This window comes from Astatotilapia calliptera, chromosome 16 (genome assembly GCF_900246225.1).
Source record: "Astatotilapia calliptera chromosome 16, fAstCal1.2, whole genome shotgun sequence".
Lineage (NCBI taxonomy): Eukaryota > Metazoa > Chordata > Actinopteri > Cichliformes > Cichlidae > Astatotilapia > Astatotilapia calliptera.
Window position 1 is genome coordinate 11844867 of NC_039317.1, and position 16755 is coordinate 11861621.

The 16755-nt window shown below is 39.5% G+C and overlaps 1 protein-coding gene across 2 annotated transcripts in view; it reads left to right on the top strand.

The window, feature by feature from the left end:
• Nucleotides 1–16755, top strand: part of cerkl (CERK like autophagy regulator) — a 40050-nt gene that overhangs the window by 13203 nt on the left and 10092 nt on the right. For both annotated transcript variants that reach the window (XM_026144933.1, XM_026144932.1), the window contains exons 3-7: nucleotides 4088–4318; nucleotides 11368–11499; nucleotides 12263–12326; nucleotides 14799–14929; nucleotides 15051–15125. In XM_026144933.1, coding sequence (XP_026000718.1) covers nucleotides 4088–4318; nucleotides 11368–11499; nucleotides 12263–12326; nucleotides 14799–14929; nucleotides 15051–15125 — 633 coding nt within the window. The remainder of the gene's footprint in view (nucleotides 1–4087; nucleotides 4319–11367; nucleotides 11500–12262; nucleotides 12327–14798; nucleotides 14930–15050; nucleotides 15126–16755) is intronic.

A 16755-nucleotide genomic window follows, 5' to 3' on the forward strand; every position in this document is an offset into this window, starting at 1 on the left:
TTGCAATCTGATTTTGTCGACACTTCCAGAAACAAATGCAATCTTTTAATCACGTCGCCTCATTCTACTCACTTTTTTTTTTGCAAAGGTCAAATTACTCCTGACTGAGCAATCAAAGTAACTCCCTGCTTATCCCAGTACACCCAACAGTAGTAAAAATGTGGCAAAAACAGTGGTAAAAATGCACATTAATTTCCACTTCTTAAAATTGGTGGAAAACTTGTTTAAAATTTGTTGTAATTTGACTGGAAAAACACTTTAACTCTTCCCATGATACTGAAATGTCAGTTGACCAGAAGAAAGAAGATTGTAGCTGTTTAGGATTATCAAATTCGATGGTGGAGTAATGTATATTGTAGGACTCCAGGAAATGAATGTAAGTCAGTGTAATGTTCTCTGAAGTGATGGAAGCATGACTCCGATCCATAACTCCCCACAGTTACCACATGGCCTGGTCACCATGAGACTGAACTGCCACTGAGAGTGTTTGTATGTGTGTGTTTGGGCCACGCACAGGTGCTAACAATTCATTTTTCCCCATTTAAAATTATTTTAAGAATCAAATGATAGAATCCTCTGGGAAGTGAGTGGATAAATGGTTATTAAAATTAAAAGTAAAAGGAATAATTACATGACTAATGGCACATAATTTTTATATAAATATATCTGCGACTGTGTGTGTGTGCGTGTGTGTGTGTGTGTGTGTGTGTGTGTGTGTGTGTGTGTGTGTGTGTGTGTGTGTGTGCGCGCGTGCGTGTGTGTGTGTGTGTTAGCACAGCAGGATGTGAGGACCTGATGGGAATCTCATCTCCATCTGGGAATGAACCAACGTGTGCGTGCGTGTTCACAGTGACTCTGTAGGTCCTGTCAGCTCAGATCAGAGTCATCTTTATCGGGTTAGATGGAAAATCATCTTCCTACCCCTGACAGTGTTCTGCTGTATGTTTTTCTATCCAGGTATGCTTTTACTGCGTCGGCAGTATGTTTGGGATCATTGTCATGCTGAAAAATTTAACCGTTTCCAATCACATGCCTTCCAGGTCATATTGCATGGTGGAACAAAATCTGATGGTACTTTTCTGTGTTGATAATTAATCAATTGAGACACAATCTCCAACACTATTGACTGACACAAATCATGACAGAGCCTCCACTGTGTTTTACAGATGGTTGTAGACAAGAACTCGACTGAAAATGAGTGAAAAAGCAGCCAATGTCCAAAGAAAAACTTTGAAAGACCTTCAGAAAGCCTGTTGCTCAAGACCACTTTAAAAATTACTGACTCTGTGGAAGTAAAATCTAAAGAAATGAGTGGTTACTTCTGTATGTATTTTAAAGTTATATGTTATGTTGCTATTTTTTTTTAATTTATTAAATGTCTGTCTTTCTTAGATGTGAAGGAAACCGAGGATAGAGGGTGCTTGCTAATATGTTAAAGCCCCTTTGAAATAATTTACGATAATAAAGTAATTTGCCTTGACTTACTTTTCTGCTTTCAAAATCCACTTGTGTTTTTTCTCAAATTTAAAATGCATAAATGATAAAAATGGTTTTGATTCCTCACCTTTAACCTCTCGTTTGACTCAGAAGACAAATACTTTAAACGCAAATAATATTAATTGGACACAATGAATGAAGACTGAGCAACAACAACCAGATAGACTGTTGTTACACACAATGACCCTGACATATGGATGCTGGTCTCTCTGAGGAACAGGGGAGGGTGGCGTGGGCATATTTGGTGTTTGATAACAGCAGGAGGTATTTCATAGAGAAGGGGGTTAATCAGCTATCATTTATAAGCTTTATGAGCTGTTTACACTGTACTGTACAGGTGCTTTGCATCAAGTTAATATCTCTTTTTGTCTCTTTGAGCACAGAATTGATTTTCCTACTCTGGGTTTGTTATGGGGCTGCACATTTTCCTTCATGTTCCTTAACCTGTTTGAGTTCAAATTAAATGAGATGCCAAGAGGCCCCTGTTTTGCGATTGTTAGATTATAACAGTATTAAATGAATACTGTTTAAGTGCACCATTATAGGTTTTAAATCTGGGAGGATTAAAATATTCTTTTTTTGAAAATATCTCTGTAGATCTGAATGTTTCTGGTGATTAAAGTGGAGTTTGTTTTTGTTTATGTACATCTACCAGCTGTGCCATGCGTTTGTCTCTAAAGCTACACATCTAATATGGCCATTTTTTATTCTCCCCCCAAAGGGAGGGAGTATGTAATTGGTTGTGTTTGTCTGTCTGTTTGTAAGCACAGACTCTCTCTGTGAATTATTACAAAGGTCTTCAAGTAAACTTTTATAATTCAGGCTGATAAAATGTCTATAAATTTTCTCTGATGTGACGACTTTTGAAAATTTAAATGATGCTTAATTTTAAGAAAACTAGCCTTAGTAACTGACAAAATTGGTACTGTAAATATTGGATTTTGTTTTGGACATGTCGATTGTTCTTATTTCATTTAAAAAGTTTGTTATTTTGAATTAAATATCAGTATAGACAATAAATTCTCATCAACAAGTGTGCAGTTGTTGAGAAGTTATTAAAATTCCTGCTATAAGTTCCAAAAAAAACCTTCTGGATGTGCTTGAGTTCTACTTTTGTGGAAGAAGAAAGATGTTTTAGTGAGGTGTTGCCAGAGCAGCTTTACTGCACTGTGACACTGTATCTCATCTCTGGACGTCTGCTGAAGTGAGGGAACACAATCCTTTAAAAGATAATTCCCCATTTGCTGTTTTGATGATGGTGGTGGTGTTTAACGCAGGTGTATACATGATCAGTCCTAATATTATGATCACTGACAGGTGAAGTGAATGACACTGAATATCTCTTCATTGTGGATGGAATATATTGGGTAGCAAGTGAGGATTTTGTTCACACAAAAGGAAGGAACAGTGGTGAAACAGCGACAGGGTCATTGCCGGCCAAGGCTCACTGATGCATGTAAGGAGCGAATGCTGGCTCGTGTTGTCTGATCCAACAGACTTTTCTGATAGAGAGGTACTAGAACACACAATGTGTCACAGTTTCCATGTTTGTTGTTTGAGTATGCATAGACGTAGGCTAGTAGTCCTGGAAGTGACCACTTACATCAGGATAGAAATATTTTATCATAGGATGAAGGTGATCACATCTTCTTTTAACACTAAGTATAAAAGGAGGGCTGAATCGATCATGAAAAAGGTGTTCCTTATATCCTCATCTCTTATCTGATAAATCAGAATCCAGGGAAATTGGCAAATTCTCACATTTTTTAAACTGAAACCAACCAGTTTAATTTGGTGTGAAAGCAAAAGTTTCCATAAGTTTGTTTAGAAGTTTACATACTGTAAAAGGTATTTACATTTAAGTCAAAAGCTCCTTGTGAAAAAACAACAACAAAAAAAGCACAAAAAAACTCCAAAGTACTTGCACTACTGTCATCTGCAAATGAGCCACGCACAAGCTCACTCAGACACAAAGTATTTTCTTTGTGTCTGAGTAAAATGTGATGTAACTCTGAATGGACTGTCTGAGCTATGCTAATATTATCCTCGGAGGATTAGAAGATTAATATGATGCTGGCCAATCAGGTTTCAGAATTCTTTCACGATTGTACTTGTTGATGCTGTACTTTACATTCTGCTGACAGCAGCAATGTGCAGCGTTCATATTTGATTGACTATTCAAAAGAATTTAAACATACAGTAAAACATCAATCAGACAAACTAATCACAGAGTTTGTTGTTAATGGTAGTATCCTTTTATACACTTACTTTTTCGCAGTGGATTTGAATGTTTTATTTAATAAGACTTTAGTCTTAATGTTTATAAAAAGAAAAAATGGCATTTTGACATTTTGGGTAAATCTCAGCATTTCATCTGTTCACACTGGTCAAGGATGTTTTTAGCTTAGCTTAGCACACAGACTGGAAGCAGAGGGAAACTGTTAGCCTGGATGACTGAGAACCTTCACAGACATACAGCCTGGTCCCTTTCAAAACGTACCCAAACCTCTCAGATGTCCATCATGTACCTTGTTCATTAAACAGTGTGCTGTGTTCAAGTGCTGTTTGTTAACTACTTTTTTCTCTGCAGGTGAGACTGGTGTCCCACAGTCAGGTGAGGTGCTGCTGCAAGACATATTTGCAGTGAAGGTGAAGCGGAGGCGAGCTGCGGGCCAGGAGTCAGGGGGACCCGTGCTTGGTGTGGCTCTCTTCTGGTGTAGGAGGAAAGGGAGAAGGCTGGAGGAGGACACGCTGCACCTCCACAATGCCTCCTCAGAACACACACACACCTGGTACAACACCCTGAAGGAGCTGCTCACAGGTAACACAGACATTCAGACTGTCATGCAGTTCAAGCAGCAAGCACACAAAAGCAAACCAGGAGTTTAAAGTATTTTTGTCAGTATTCAGCATCTTTGTCTTAGATGGTGGAGCTGGTCAGCCATTAACCATTTGGGGTTCATGGTTTCTGTTGTTATCCTGTTAAAATGTTGAAAGTAACACCCAGATGCTGTGAAATTGCTATGGACAAAACAGTGGAATGTAAATTTGACCAAGCTAATGGATGAGACCCAGTGTGGAGGTTCCTTGGGCCCACATTGAACATCCAACTGTGACGGACTCACTGAAAATGTGACTGGCAGTTTGTGTTACATAAGAGCTGAAACAGGAGAAACGTGAGTCAGTGCTTCAGTGAGTGTCATACTCTAAGATGATTAAACTGTACACACACACTGCTGAGTAATACTGTTATAAGTAGCACGCTTAGCATCTGTCCATTAGATGGTTTGATGAATGGAGACTTATTTAAATGGAGTTTGTCATTAAATTCACACATTACAAATTTAAACTCATATTTTTATTTACGTCATAGCTAATACAACTGTTAAATGAACGAATAAATACATGGATTCTTACTAGACATACAACATCTGTATTACTACATGTTTTTGTGCAAATGTTGTCAGTAAGGTATCCTAAAAATTGCCACACCCACAACTGTAAATAAAAGGCAACACTTTTTGTAGCATAACAAAATTCTGATGCTGGACTGTATTCTGGGCTCTGATTATTTGGTATTTTTGCTGATGACATGCTACCATAGCAAATAGTTGATTTTGGAGTCATAAAGTCTTGTTTTTGATGTTCACTTTCATTAACAAGAATGTTCTGTTTGGAAAAGCTGAAAAAGAAAAATCAAGTAGTAAAGTGTTGGAAATGTTTGCATTGTTGGAAGATTGAATTATAAGACATTTTTCATTAGGCCAGAATTTTAATTTGTTATAATATCTAAAAAACGGTCATCCCCATCAGCCTCAGCTGTTCTTTGTGTTGAGTGCTCATTCAGTGAAGTCCCATTGTAACACTTCAAGCTTAGCTTCAAGCTAAGATCTTAGCTTTTTAAAACCAGACGTTGCCTTTGTTGGGTGTCTGACTTTGAAACCAAACAGTGGAGGATTCTTGTCATGTTAATCACAAGTCATTACCAAGTGAGATAACCGTGCTTCATGCTCCTTTCTGATAATAATGGGGATCATAATTTACAAAATCAATGTTTTATTGAATAAGACTTGAAACTAGCTCGTAAAATCATCAGTGTTCACAGAGGTTTCAGATCATGGAAACAGAGCTTTTCCCCCCCCCCAGAAACTTCTGTATAACTTAAAGTGTTTCTGCAACCACAGGATTTGTCCCTTGCTTGGGGGGGATCCAGGGTTAAAACACTTGTGTGTTGCCTACAATTGTCAAGTCCAAAAGCTACAAAAGCTTTTATATACAATCTGTTTTGCTAATTAACAAATGTTAGCATGCTAACACACTTAACTAAAATACTAAACATAGTAATTAAACATGTGGTTTACTGCAAGTGATTGCATTAAAACTTTGGCTTGCAAGTTAGTCTGGACCATAAACTGTTTAGATTGATAAAGCAGTTTTTTCTACAGTCTGTGGAAAGGTTGCAGTTTATTTTACTGGTTGTTCTGCTTAGATGTGCTGACACCCTGCCATTATTATAGTTCAGGGGCTTTAATGTATAACATTTCAAAACCTTATGTTATTTGGAACAAAACTGAGCTGAAATCTGTGCTGATATTTTTCTAAGCCAACGTGGTCAGTCAGCACTGCAGCTGCCCAAGATATACCAGGATTTAAAACGCACACCTTTGTGTTTTGTACGTCTGCAGATGATTTGCATGATGATGCAGTGCTAGCTGCTCAGATTAAAATTTCATTGTTTTCTATCTGTTCATCACTCAGTTTAATGAGGTGAGTCACAGTTACATCAGACCAGAGAACTAATCTGCTAATCCACAGGAACAAAGGATTACACACACACACACACACACACACACACACACACACACATTTAGCAGTACTCAGTAAAGTGCTGTCAGCAGTTAAATCATGTTGTCTGCAGGAGAGATTAGTTACTGTCTGCATGAACACGTGTGTATACAACCACTTCATATTTAGTGCATAAGAAATATCTCTGAGGCTTGGAGCTTTAGACAACACACACTGCAAGGCTGAAAGCATGGAGACATGACTTTTTTCTAGTTTCAGATTTTCAGCAATATTTCTGAATCTGCAGCTGCAATAGCTTTAGCGTGGTCTTGTTTAGGGGCTGGGCTGTTGTTGGTGTTCAAGTTCAACCAATGCTGTGCAATGTGTTTGACGTCCGAGCCTTGAGTTCAGTTCTTCTTCACCATGCTAGGAAACCCCCCCCAAAAAACAATCTTATGTCTCTGACTCAGTCTCAAGTATCAAATAAAGTGCAGAAGATGTCACAGTTGTTTAGTTTCTTTAGACATCAGTATATTTTTTCTATAGAGCATAAAGTTTTCAGAAGAATAACCTCTTCATTGCCCAACCACCTGCTGCTAAAGCTCTGGATGTTGCTGCAGTCGGACGTTCCCAGACGCTGATTTCCCAGGTGCACTGTAGTGGGCGGTGCGTGGCTGACAGTTAACACACAATAGAAATGTTGAAGTGCTTGTTGTGTGGATTTAACTCACATGGACACATTTTACATTTCAGTTCTTCTCTATTTGTCCAACCACGCCAACTGCAACAGAGACATTACAAGCTATCCATAAATGAAGAGGTCAGAGGTCACACACACATTACTGTCCTTTTATCACCATGGCATCAGTCTGACATGTTATCGCTGGTCACCTGTCTGTCTGTCCATCTGTCTGTCTATCAAACCAGATTACCCATGAGGCCCTGCAGCAAAGTCACAACTTCTTCAAGTCTTTGTCTTATGGGCTCGCACTCACACTCACAGACATGAATGGCCCGCAGGTCGTGTGTCAGCTCAAGTGGTCACACTGCACATCAAGCTGTGACGGCTTTTGTGACTTTACACACCGCAGCAGTGGAGTCTGTGTGCCTGTGTGTGTGTGTGTGTGTGTGTGTGTGTGAAAGGTAAACACAGTCAGTAGCTCTGCCGCTGTGCGGACATTAAGCCTATTTTCCAGCCAGAGGTCAGTGTGAAAAGCGTATTGTTGTGCGAATCATGGCGTCACCGAGCGGGCAGTCCCGCCGCAGCCGACGCCGGCACCACTTCTTAACCTTCGGGTCTGAACAGTCATCTGCACAATGGTGTGCACAGCGCAGACACTTCCTGTTTCTGGAACCTCATTTTTTGTTGTTTGCTGTGTGAAGCAGCTGCAGAATGCTGTTCAGAAAGTGAATGGTAGTCAGTGACAAAAGGCGAGAACTGCTGCTGTATAGACTCCAATTCCATACTCACAGTCAGTCTGCAGGATCGACTGACTGCAGTTGTTTAACACCACAACAGACTGACAGGTCGGTGGAAATTGCAGGACAACTGAAGTGAGCGTTCATAGGTCACCAGGTGCCACAGCGACCCCTCCCAGATCTTTTGTCTTGCGGTTGCTGCTTGCTTACAGAAACCTCGGGGTCACAGTATCAGAGTAAAATGGGTGTTGTTAGTCCAGTGGTACTGTAAGTTGTCATATGGTCAAAAGGACAACATCAAAATGCAAGGTTTTACCTTTAGAAATGGAGTATAGTTGTGTTTTATTAAATTCAGGAACCTGCTACCCATGCACTGTATTTTCCATCGCCTTTTAATTATATATAAGAGCTCCATGGACTCCCAGGAGGATGAGTGTTACCATCTGAGGTGGCTTTCCTTACACTCTTTTAGAAAGGTGTTTTCTAGATTGTTCCTCCTCAAATCCAAAATCTTGAACTAGTGAAGCATGTCATCGTGGTGGACAACCAGATATGTGAGCGTTTGAGCTGCATACTCCATGGGTGCAAATGCTCTGAGCACCATGTCACTAATAGTTTGATATTGATACCCTTCCTCCCTTTTCCTATAACCTCTGTCAGCCCGCACTGTCCACTGTGACTATCATTTATAATTAAAACCTCCTTAATTGTAAAATGTTTCAACTTGCAGTGATTTTTTAAAAAAAGTGTAAAGTAGCACATTTTCACACTAGAGAAACTGATACAGACTGAGACTGATCTAATGACTGCATGTTAAATGCTTCGCAGAAAACTTGTGTAGGTAATGAAGCTGTGAACTAATTAAAAATGATCTAAGGATCGAAAGATTTGGATTTCCTTGGGTTTGCGATGACCTGGATGACTGAGAACATACACAGACAGGAAAAATGATGTTTGAAAGCTATAATAAAATGGAGTCTGTTTGTAAACAACATGCAGCAGTCCAGTCTTAAGTGCTCAGTCAGAAACTCAACACTACTCCATGGTAAACTACTCCACTACAGGGATTGTTTACCATGGTAACATTTCAGCAGCGCCATAGCAACCTGTCACTGGTCAAGGCTCGGAGATGATCTGATGGATACTTGACCTCTTTATATCTGTGAGTCTGTCGTCTTCTTACATTTGTTGTGAAGATGGTTCCTTTATGACAGAAAGCATCTGTTTATGCATCTTTTTTCGATGGAAAATCTAGGTGTTTTATCAGGCTTATATTATATTATAGAATTTTTTTAATGAGTGTACGTGATGTGTTGGTTGTATGTTTGTTGTTTGTTTTGTTTTGACATACTGCGAATCAATTTCCCATCAGGGACAATAAAGTTACCATTGACCATGCATCAACAGTGTGAGTGATTTCTGTCATTTTTAACACATTATTAGCTTTTATAAGCAAGTTGCTTATAAAAGAAGTGTACTCTAAAAGAAGTGTAACTGGTCTAAGTGTTAAGTCTTTCTTTTTCAACACTCTGGAAAACCCACTCATTTTCAAATGCACAGATCCTTGTTTTGACCACGCCTTTGCGTGGTCAAAACAGCTGCTCCTGTGTTTTAAATGCTCAGTTTAATAAACACTGGTCAAAAGAGATTTCACAAGTGTGGGACAGAGGATACTGCAACAATCCTAGTTTAGGGTTTCCTGGTATTGAACTTACTGAACTAAATACTGACCTGATCGGCAGTTTCATAAGCCACTTTAAAAGTACTGCCAATCCCACCAAAGAATACTTCCAGATTTCAAAATAAAGGTTTGTTTGGTTTCCATTTCTCTTGTTATTAGCAGTTAAAGAGCAGAATAATCCATGCTCGTTAAACTGAAGGAGAATCAATTACAGCACACATGAATAAATATTGAAAACTAAGCAATACAACTTTGCTCCTGATGATAGTAATGAGACCCTCTGTTATCATCACAAGGTCCTTTCTTATAATTATAAGATCAGTAAGAGATAAGGTGTCTTTTGAGGCCTTTTTTAATTGATTGCAATTTCCACATAAAACCAAAAAGAAATGTAGGTTTATTCAGGCTTGTTTGCTTAGTGCTGCAGCACAGATGTGTTGCTTAGAATGGAAATAGGCCTGAGATTTGTGGGACAACGACAGGGTGGAGATTCTGGTATTTGATGGGGGACCACTAGAGAGATGTGGAGGTGTCGGGTAGCTCCTCACAGGAGCTCCGGAGAACCTGGTCAGAGCCGTGGGGTGGAGTGATGGCAGGAGGTGCACATTGTGTATATGTGTGTGGGGGTCATTAACAGGGCGAGGTCACGGCCTTTTGGGAGCAGATTATAGTAATGAGAGGGATAATGGAGCTGGTGTGTGTGTATTGATCTGAGATGGTCCAGAGGGATTCATAATGCGGTCTCTAAATCTGCCTAATGATGCGTCATACAGGGGGTCTGTGTATGTGTGTAGTGTGTCGATATTATAAAACAACACACACACACCCATCAACCAGTGTTGTAGATGTAAACAATATTCTGATGTATCAAACAGGCCACCTCCACATATACTGAAGCAGGTGTACAGACACGTGTTATCTGTTTATTTATATATATATCTCTGGGTTAATACTTTAAATTTAGGGCATGTGGAAGTCAGTTTCTGATCCATGCAGAATTTTAAGTGAAGATGTTCTTCAGTTTGTTCAGATACTTAATGTCAGCCACGATAACAAAGTGTGTTGTGATCAGCGTTCAAGTAAGGACAGTTAGCTGTTGGGCTGTTTGTCATCACTTGGTAAGTTGATTGTTGTTTTAATTAACGCATTAAGAGCTCATATTAAAATTTTAGTATTTTTAGAAAAATAAGTGGAACGCTCAGCTGGCTATGATGAAAGATAGTTCACAGACATTTTATAATCCAGAACTTTATGTAATCAGCAGCAGTAATTTTTCTATTTTATCTTTTTTGTTCACTAAAAGTAGCACATGAACACATTTTTTTTCTTTCATTTTTGACTTTTAAGGGCACTATATTGTGGACCAAAACACACAGTGGCATGTGGTGTAGTTGGAAATATTACCTACAGCCAAGGAGCTATGCTAGTAGCAGTGTAAAGCCGCCAGTGTATCCCACTGCAATGGTTGCTTCACATGCTGCCGGTAACGTTATCACACAGCCACTCCTGAAAAGCAGGTGTCACTACTCAGATATTTGTTAAATGCTAATAAACATGAAGTGCAACTGAGTCTCAATAAAGGAGACTCAAAGGATCAAAAACTCATGACTGTGAACCAGTTTGCCACCAACTGGTTTGCACATCTGGGCAAAATCTCTTAGTAATGCATGGAGTCGTTTTTGATCCTCTGAAAATGGGGGGACTCTGCATGAAAATCACTGTAATTACTGAAGTGTTAATGGAGCGCTTTTGAATTAAAGCTGTGTCTACTTCACATCTACATTGTTTTGTTTAAAATTCACTGTTGTGGTATTACTGTGCTAAGATGTATGGACCTAACTATCTTTCAGTCTGTTGAACAATAACTGGCTCATAGCCCATCACTAGTGTAGCTAACCAACCATTGCAGGGTTTCATTTTCTTTCAAAATCCAACCTATGATGCACCTGCTAAATGTGTGTGTGTGCATGTGTGCATGTTTTCAGGGTTCAGCAACCGTCCTACAAATCTGAAGGTCTTCATCAACCCTAGCAGCCACAAGAAGGAGGCCGTTCACATCTACAGAGACCACGTGGCTCCTCTATTCAAGATGGCTGACATCCGAACTGACATCACAGGTTAGTCCATCCAAGTGTTTATTTTTCTGCTCAGTAGAAACACTGAAAAATTATAATTATAAAAATATAAATAAATGTACGTATTTTTGTGTGTTTATTTTTTAAATATAAAACTATGTGAGGCAGGGTTTTAACAACTAGATCTTTACTGACACCAGACATGATACTGAAATCTGTGTGCGCGCGTGTGTGTGGAGGGAGTCCAAAGGTCAGAGTTAATGGCAGCTTCTGGTCGCTAGGTAACCTGATATAGGGGGCGGAGCTTAGCCCATCTGTTGTGACAGAGGGAGACAGCCTCCTCTGCACTCCTCCCCTCATCTTCTCCATCTTTTTTCCTCTCCTTTCCTGTCTCCTCCTGTTTCCAATCATTTGCTCTTGTCTCATTTCCAGTCCTTCTCCTCTCTGCTGTTTTCTTGTTTTCTTTCCACCTGTCCTCTTTTCACCTTTCTGTTTTCCTCTCCTGCCTCATATCCTTGTGTCCTCTTTCCTTCTCATTTCCTATCTTCTTGTCTCATCACTTTTCCCATGTTTCCTTTTTCTCCTCCTTTTTTCTTGATTCCTCCTGTTTGCTTCTACTCTCCCCCTCTCAGCAGATGGTGTGATATCCGCTGTCCCACTTTTTTTTTTTGGCAGTCATCAAACACACACTTCATCTGACCACACATATGCACGAACACTTTATCTCTGTCCATCTCAATGTCTCTCCATCTGCTTACTTATTTTTTCCCCCTCTCTCTGTCTTTACCTGTCTTTCTCTCTCCAGTAACAGAGAGGAAGGGTCATGTTCTCTCAGTGATAAAGGAATGCAAACTGGATGAATATGATGGGTTAGTCATCTATATCTTTTTTGCTTTCAAAATCATTGCTTGGTTGGGATTCATCAGGATTTTTCCATTAAAAAATCCAGAGTAAGAAATTATTGTAAAAATAATTTACAGTTTAAATGTAGTTTTGTTATTATTCATCCATAGATGTTCAGTATCATAATATGTTGCTTTCTGAACCAATGTGTGACTGATTACAGACAGGTGGAGCCACCTTTAATTGTGCTGAAAGTAGTCAACGCACTTGAAGATGATCAGATGATCTGCTGTATCGTGTGTAGAGGTTTCTGTTTGTTAAGCTTAAAGCAATCCGCTGTCAGCACTGTGAGATCGATGAAACTGTCTGTAGCTTTTAAACTGGATGAGTCTAAAATATGCACTTGAAGGCAAGATAAATGATCTCAGGTCCAGGTTAAAAGAAAGCCAGCTGACGATCAGCTGGTCCCTATTCCTCAAGAGGACAGGTGATAGTGGAATCTTACAGTTGGAAATAGTTGACTGTTTAACGGTAAGTGCGTTGACATGAAAGTTACCATGTTTAAATTGTGACATCATCCTGCTGCTGAACTGAGGTGAACTGGATAATCAAATAGCAGTTTACTGTCAAAGGCGGACACTGAAACACACTGACCATGACTGATCTCACACACACACACACACACACACACACACACACACACACACACACACACACACACACACACACAGGTAAGATGATCAAATACCAAACATTAACTGTTCACTTTGTTGTTAAAGTTAAAATAACTTTTCATTCCAATGATAGAACAACAGCTACAAGTACAGAAACAGCTATCAAATTCTCATCAGTCTTTTTCTGATGGTGTGTGTGTGTGTGTGTGTGTGTGTGTGTGTGTGTGTGTGTGTAAGCAGCTTTTGTGCTCAGCCCTCATAAAGCTTAATGTGCTTAGAGAAGATTAGCTCCGCGTTGCTAAGCTAGCTGCTGAGTGTGGGTAGGTGGTTGGGTGTGTGTGTGTGTGTGTGTGTGTGTGTGTGTGTGTGTGTGTGTGTGTGTGTGATTTGGTTGAAACCTACATTTGCCAATTAGGTTGGCTGTCACCGTGGCGACTACAGCTCCAGGTAATCCCATACTCAGGAAGAGGGGGAGGGGGCGGAGACTGTTCACCTCCCATTTACTGCAAATAAAGACTCGGAAGATGAACCTTCTCACTTTCTCACTTTTTTTTTTATTACTTTTTTTCATTAATACTAACAAACAATAACTGCCTCCCACCCTACCCTAAAATAAAATACAACTTTTTTTTTTCAAAAGCGATCAAAATATGAGTTTTATCTTTCGTGTGACTCTGTATGGGTCATTAGTAGAAATGTGACTGTAAATGATTCCCTCTCTGTCTCTTTGAGCTTACCATATGATAGACTGTCCAGAGTGTATCCTTTTTCTCACCCTGTGATTGTGAGTTCTTTCTTTTTTTTTTCTCTCCATCTGTTATGGTTAAAATATTGCTCGAAAGCATTTCACACCATGAGTTAAATATAATATATTTGTTTTAGTTTTATAGTCAACTTTATTCTAAACTTACGATTTTAACACTTAACTTAAGATTCTAAAACAAGACATGGATTATACTGCTGCCTGTTAGTGTGTAGACCTTTACAAAACCCCAGCAATCATAAATATTAAAGAGTTTATGAACTTTGGTGACTGTAGGAGAGCAATTCACTGGAGCTTTTCAAAATAAAACCCATCACAGTCATTCTGAAATCCAGTTTCTGTGTGTCTACTAGTTTAGTTGTAGTCTAATTCTAGTATCAAAACTTTGGTACTGATGTTTTTCTACTAAACAAGAAATGTTGAGAAATATTTGTGCTTAATTAAAATACAAACCTTTGCAGTGAAAATACAACCTAGAGTATTTATAAATATCCATTCACCATCCTTCGCTATTCATCAATAGTTAAAGAAATAAGTACTCAGCATCACACATTCAGGACCACCCTGCACAAACATTTTAGTTAGTGCCCAAAAACATTGAGGTTACTTACCCTGTTGTATTATAAAACAAATTGTCAATTTTACTAGAAAAGCCACATCCTCTGCTGGATGGTTTTCCTTTAAATCATCAGGAGTTTGAGATCTGTGAAATGTCTTCTAGGTGTATTATACTTTTTGTGGCTGTGAGTTTGTTAAGTCCGCTTGGGTCCAAATAATGTAAATGTTGTCATTAGGTGCCAAGATTGAGTCTGTGACAATTTTTTGTGACCATGCGTTTATGGAGACTTCACATTTCAATGAGCCAACAATGGATCAACACTTCAAGCAGACCTCAAAAGCGCTATAGAGGACTATAATGTCAATGAAGTCTGTGTCCTTGACTTAGTATAACCACCTCATTTAGCGTCACAATAAACCCTTATTTAGATTTGGATGATTGAGACTGACTTGTCTAAATGTCTACCTGTCCTCACACTAGTTTTTTTCCACCTGTCCATCAGGGTGGTGTGCGTCGGTGGAGATGGTTCAGTTGCAGAGTTGTGTCATGCTCTGGTCCTCAGAGCCCAGCTGGATGCAGATTCCCCAGAAAAACCAGTGAGAGCCACACTGCCACTGGGAATCATCCCAGCTGGTAAGCAAGGGCATTCTCATATAGAACCACTGCTTTAAGGTCTCATAAGGTTTGGTATGCTGGTATGCAAAAACACGACATGAAGTACTTTTATTAACGGTCTGTCTTCACATGTTTGCAGGTTCCACAGATGTGGTTTCCTGTTCTGTTCATGGAGTCAGAGATCCAGTCACTGCAGCCCTCCACATCGTCTTGGGTAAAGCTTACATGTTGTAGATCTGTTACATAGATTGGGGTTGGTTGGAATTGTCTTTAGTAAATCTATATTTGGATCACCTAATGTCGTCTATGCCTTTTTATAAATCAGTCCAAGATTTTACATTTTCAAGGACAAAAATCTGTTCTGTTTTAATATTAAATCTGTGGCAATCATAGCCAGGTTCTTTGTGTAACAGACTAATTTCCTTAAAGCATATCACACCAAAGCTCAGCTTTTGCTAAGCTTTGGTGTGATTGGCTGAATGTCAGTCCGGCAGCAGGGACAGTGTTTAAGAACAAACAACCATGCAGACAGACGGTGAGACTGGACTCTGGAGGGAGTGAACAGACAGATGTCTAACAACAGGGTCTGTTTCACTTGAAATCACTAAATCACAGGTTTACACTGCTCGCAGCAGCCCCGCCCCCTTTGTCTCTGACCACAACACTGTCAGGTAAACACGGTAACCAATCACCCAGCAGCAGGGCGGGCAGCTGTGTTTGATTGACAGCTTATCGTGTGATGATGTTTCATTGTCACTAATTAATACTGCAAGCTGAGTTTGTATGTGTGTGAGACAGATGGGAAAATTCAATAGCCCTAATGAGACTACTTCCTGAACAATAGAAAACTGTTAAAATTCCCAGGTAGGAAGCTGTTCCCACGGACACCAGGTGACTGCAGGTGAATTTTCCTGTCTTCATAACACTGAGGTGTGCTCATTCACAATCACATGATCTCCTTGCTGGACGTTAAACTACTAACAGGGGCGGAAGCATCAGTGCTGTTGCTACGGTTACCCGAGCCTGAGCATCCCTTGAAAATAGCGGCTTAACTGTTGACCTTTTATCAACTTATGTTTGGGAGTTGCAGCTGACACTGAAAATTTTCTGTATGTGAAATGGCCTTAGCTTGTTTATAGGTGTGTGTCAGACCTTTTGTATTTCTGGCTGTTTTTTTGTATCTAAAAAAGCATTTCAGCTGTAGAGATCTACAGGCGAAAACTACAACAAATGGCTGCAGGCTGCTATCCAACAAAATAAGCATCCAAAATTAAACTAATGTTTGGAAAAGCTGTTTTTAAAATTCATTGCTCTGTTTAACAGAGGCTGGAAAATCCTTCATAAGGGGGCCAATTCTGTCCTGATCTCTAAACATAAATATATAAAAGCATGACATGGAAGTCACCACCTTGACCACTTTACAATAATCTCATCAATGATCACCTTACCTGTTTAAAGCAGTTTGCCTCGTTCATTGTTGTACGAAAAACTACTTGCTCACAGAGTTTAAATTTTTTTCCAGAAGTTCAAAACCTGCTGAGTCTTTTCTAGCCTGGCTTGTTAGAAACCTTCACTGCAACAATGAGTGGGACAAAAATAGAGACAATTTTAGCAATATGTGAATTTCTCTTTTCTGATATAGGAAAAACCAAAGCAATGCAATAGCCTATACACTGAAACTTCAGCATACTGTATCTCTAGACTCACAAACAGATTCAATATGATATTGATTAATACTCAACGGTTGGCCCTCCTGGTGTTTGGAGGGGTATCTTTGTTGGCACCGTCATCATAGCAGTAACGAACAACCAGAAGGCAAGCTGGTCGAGGTTCAAATAGCAATT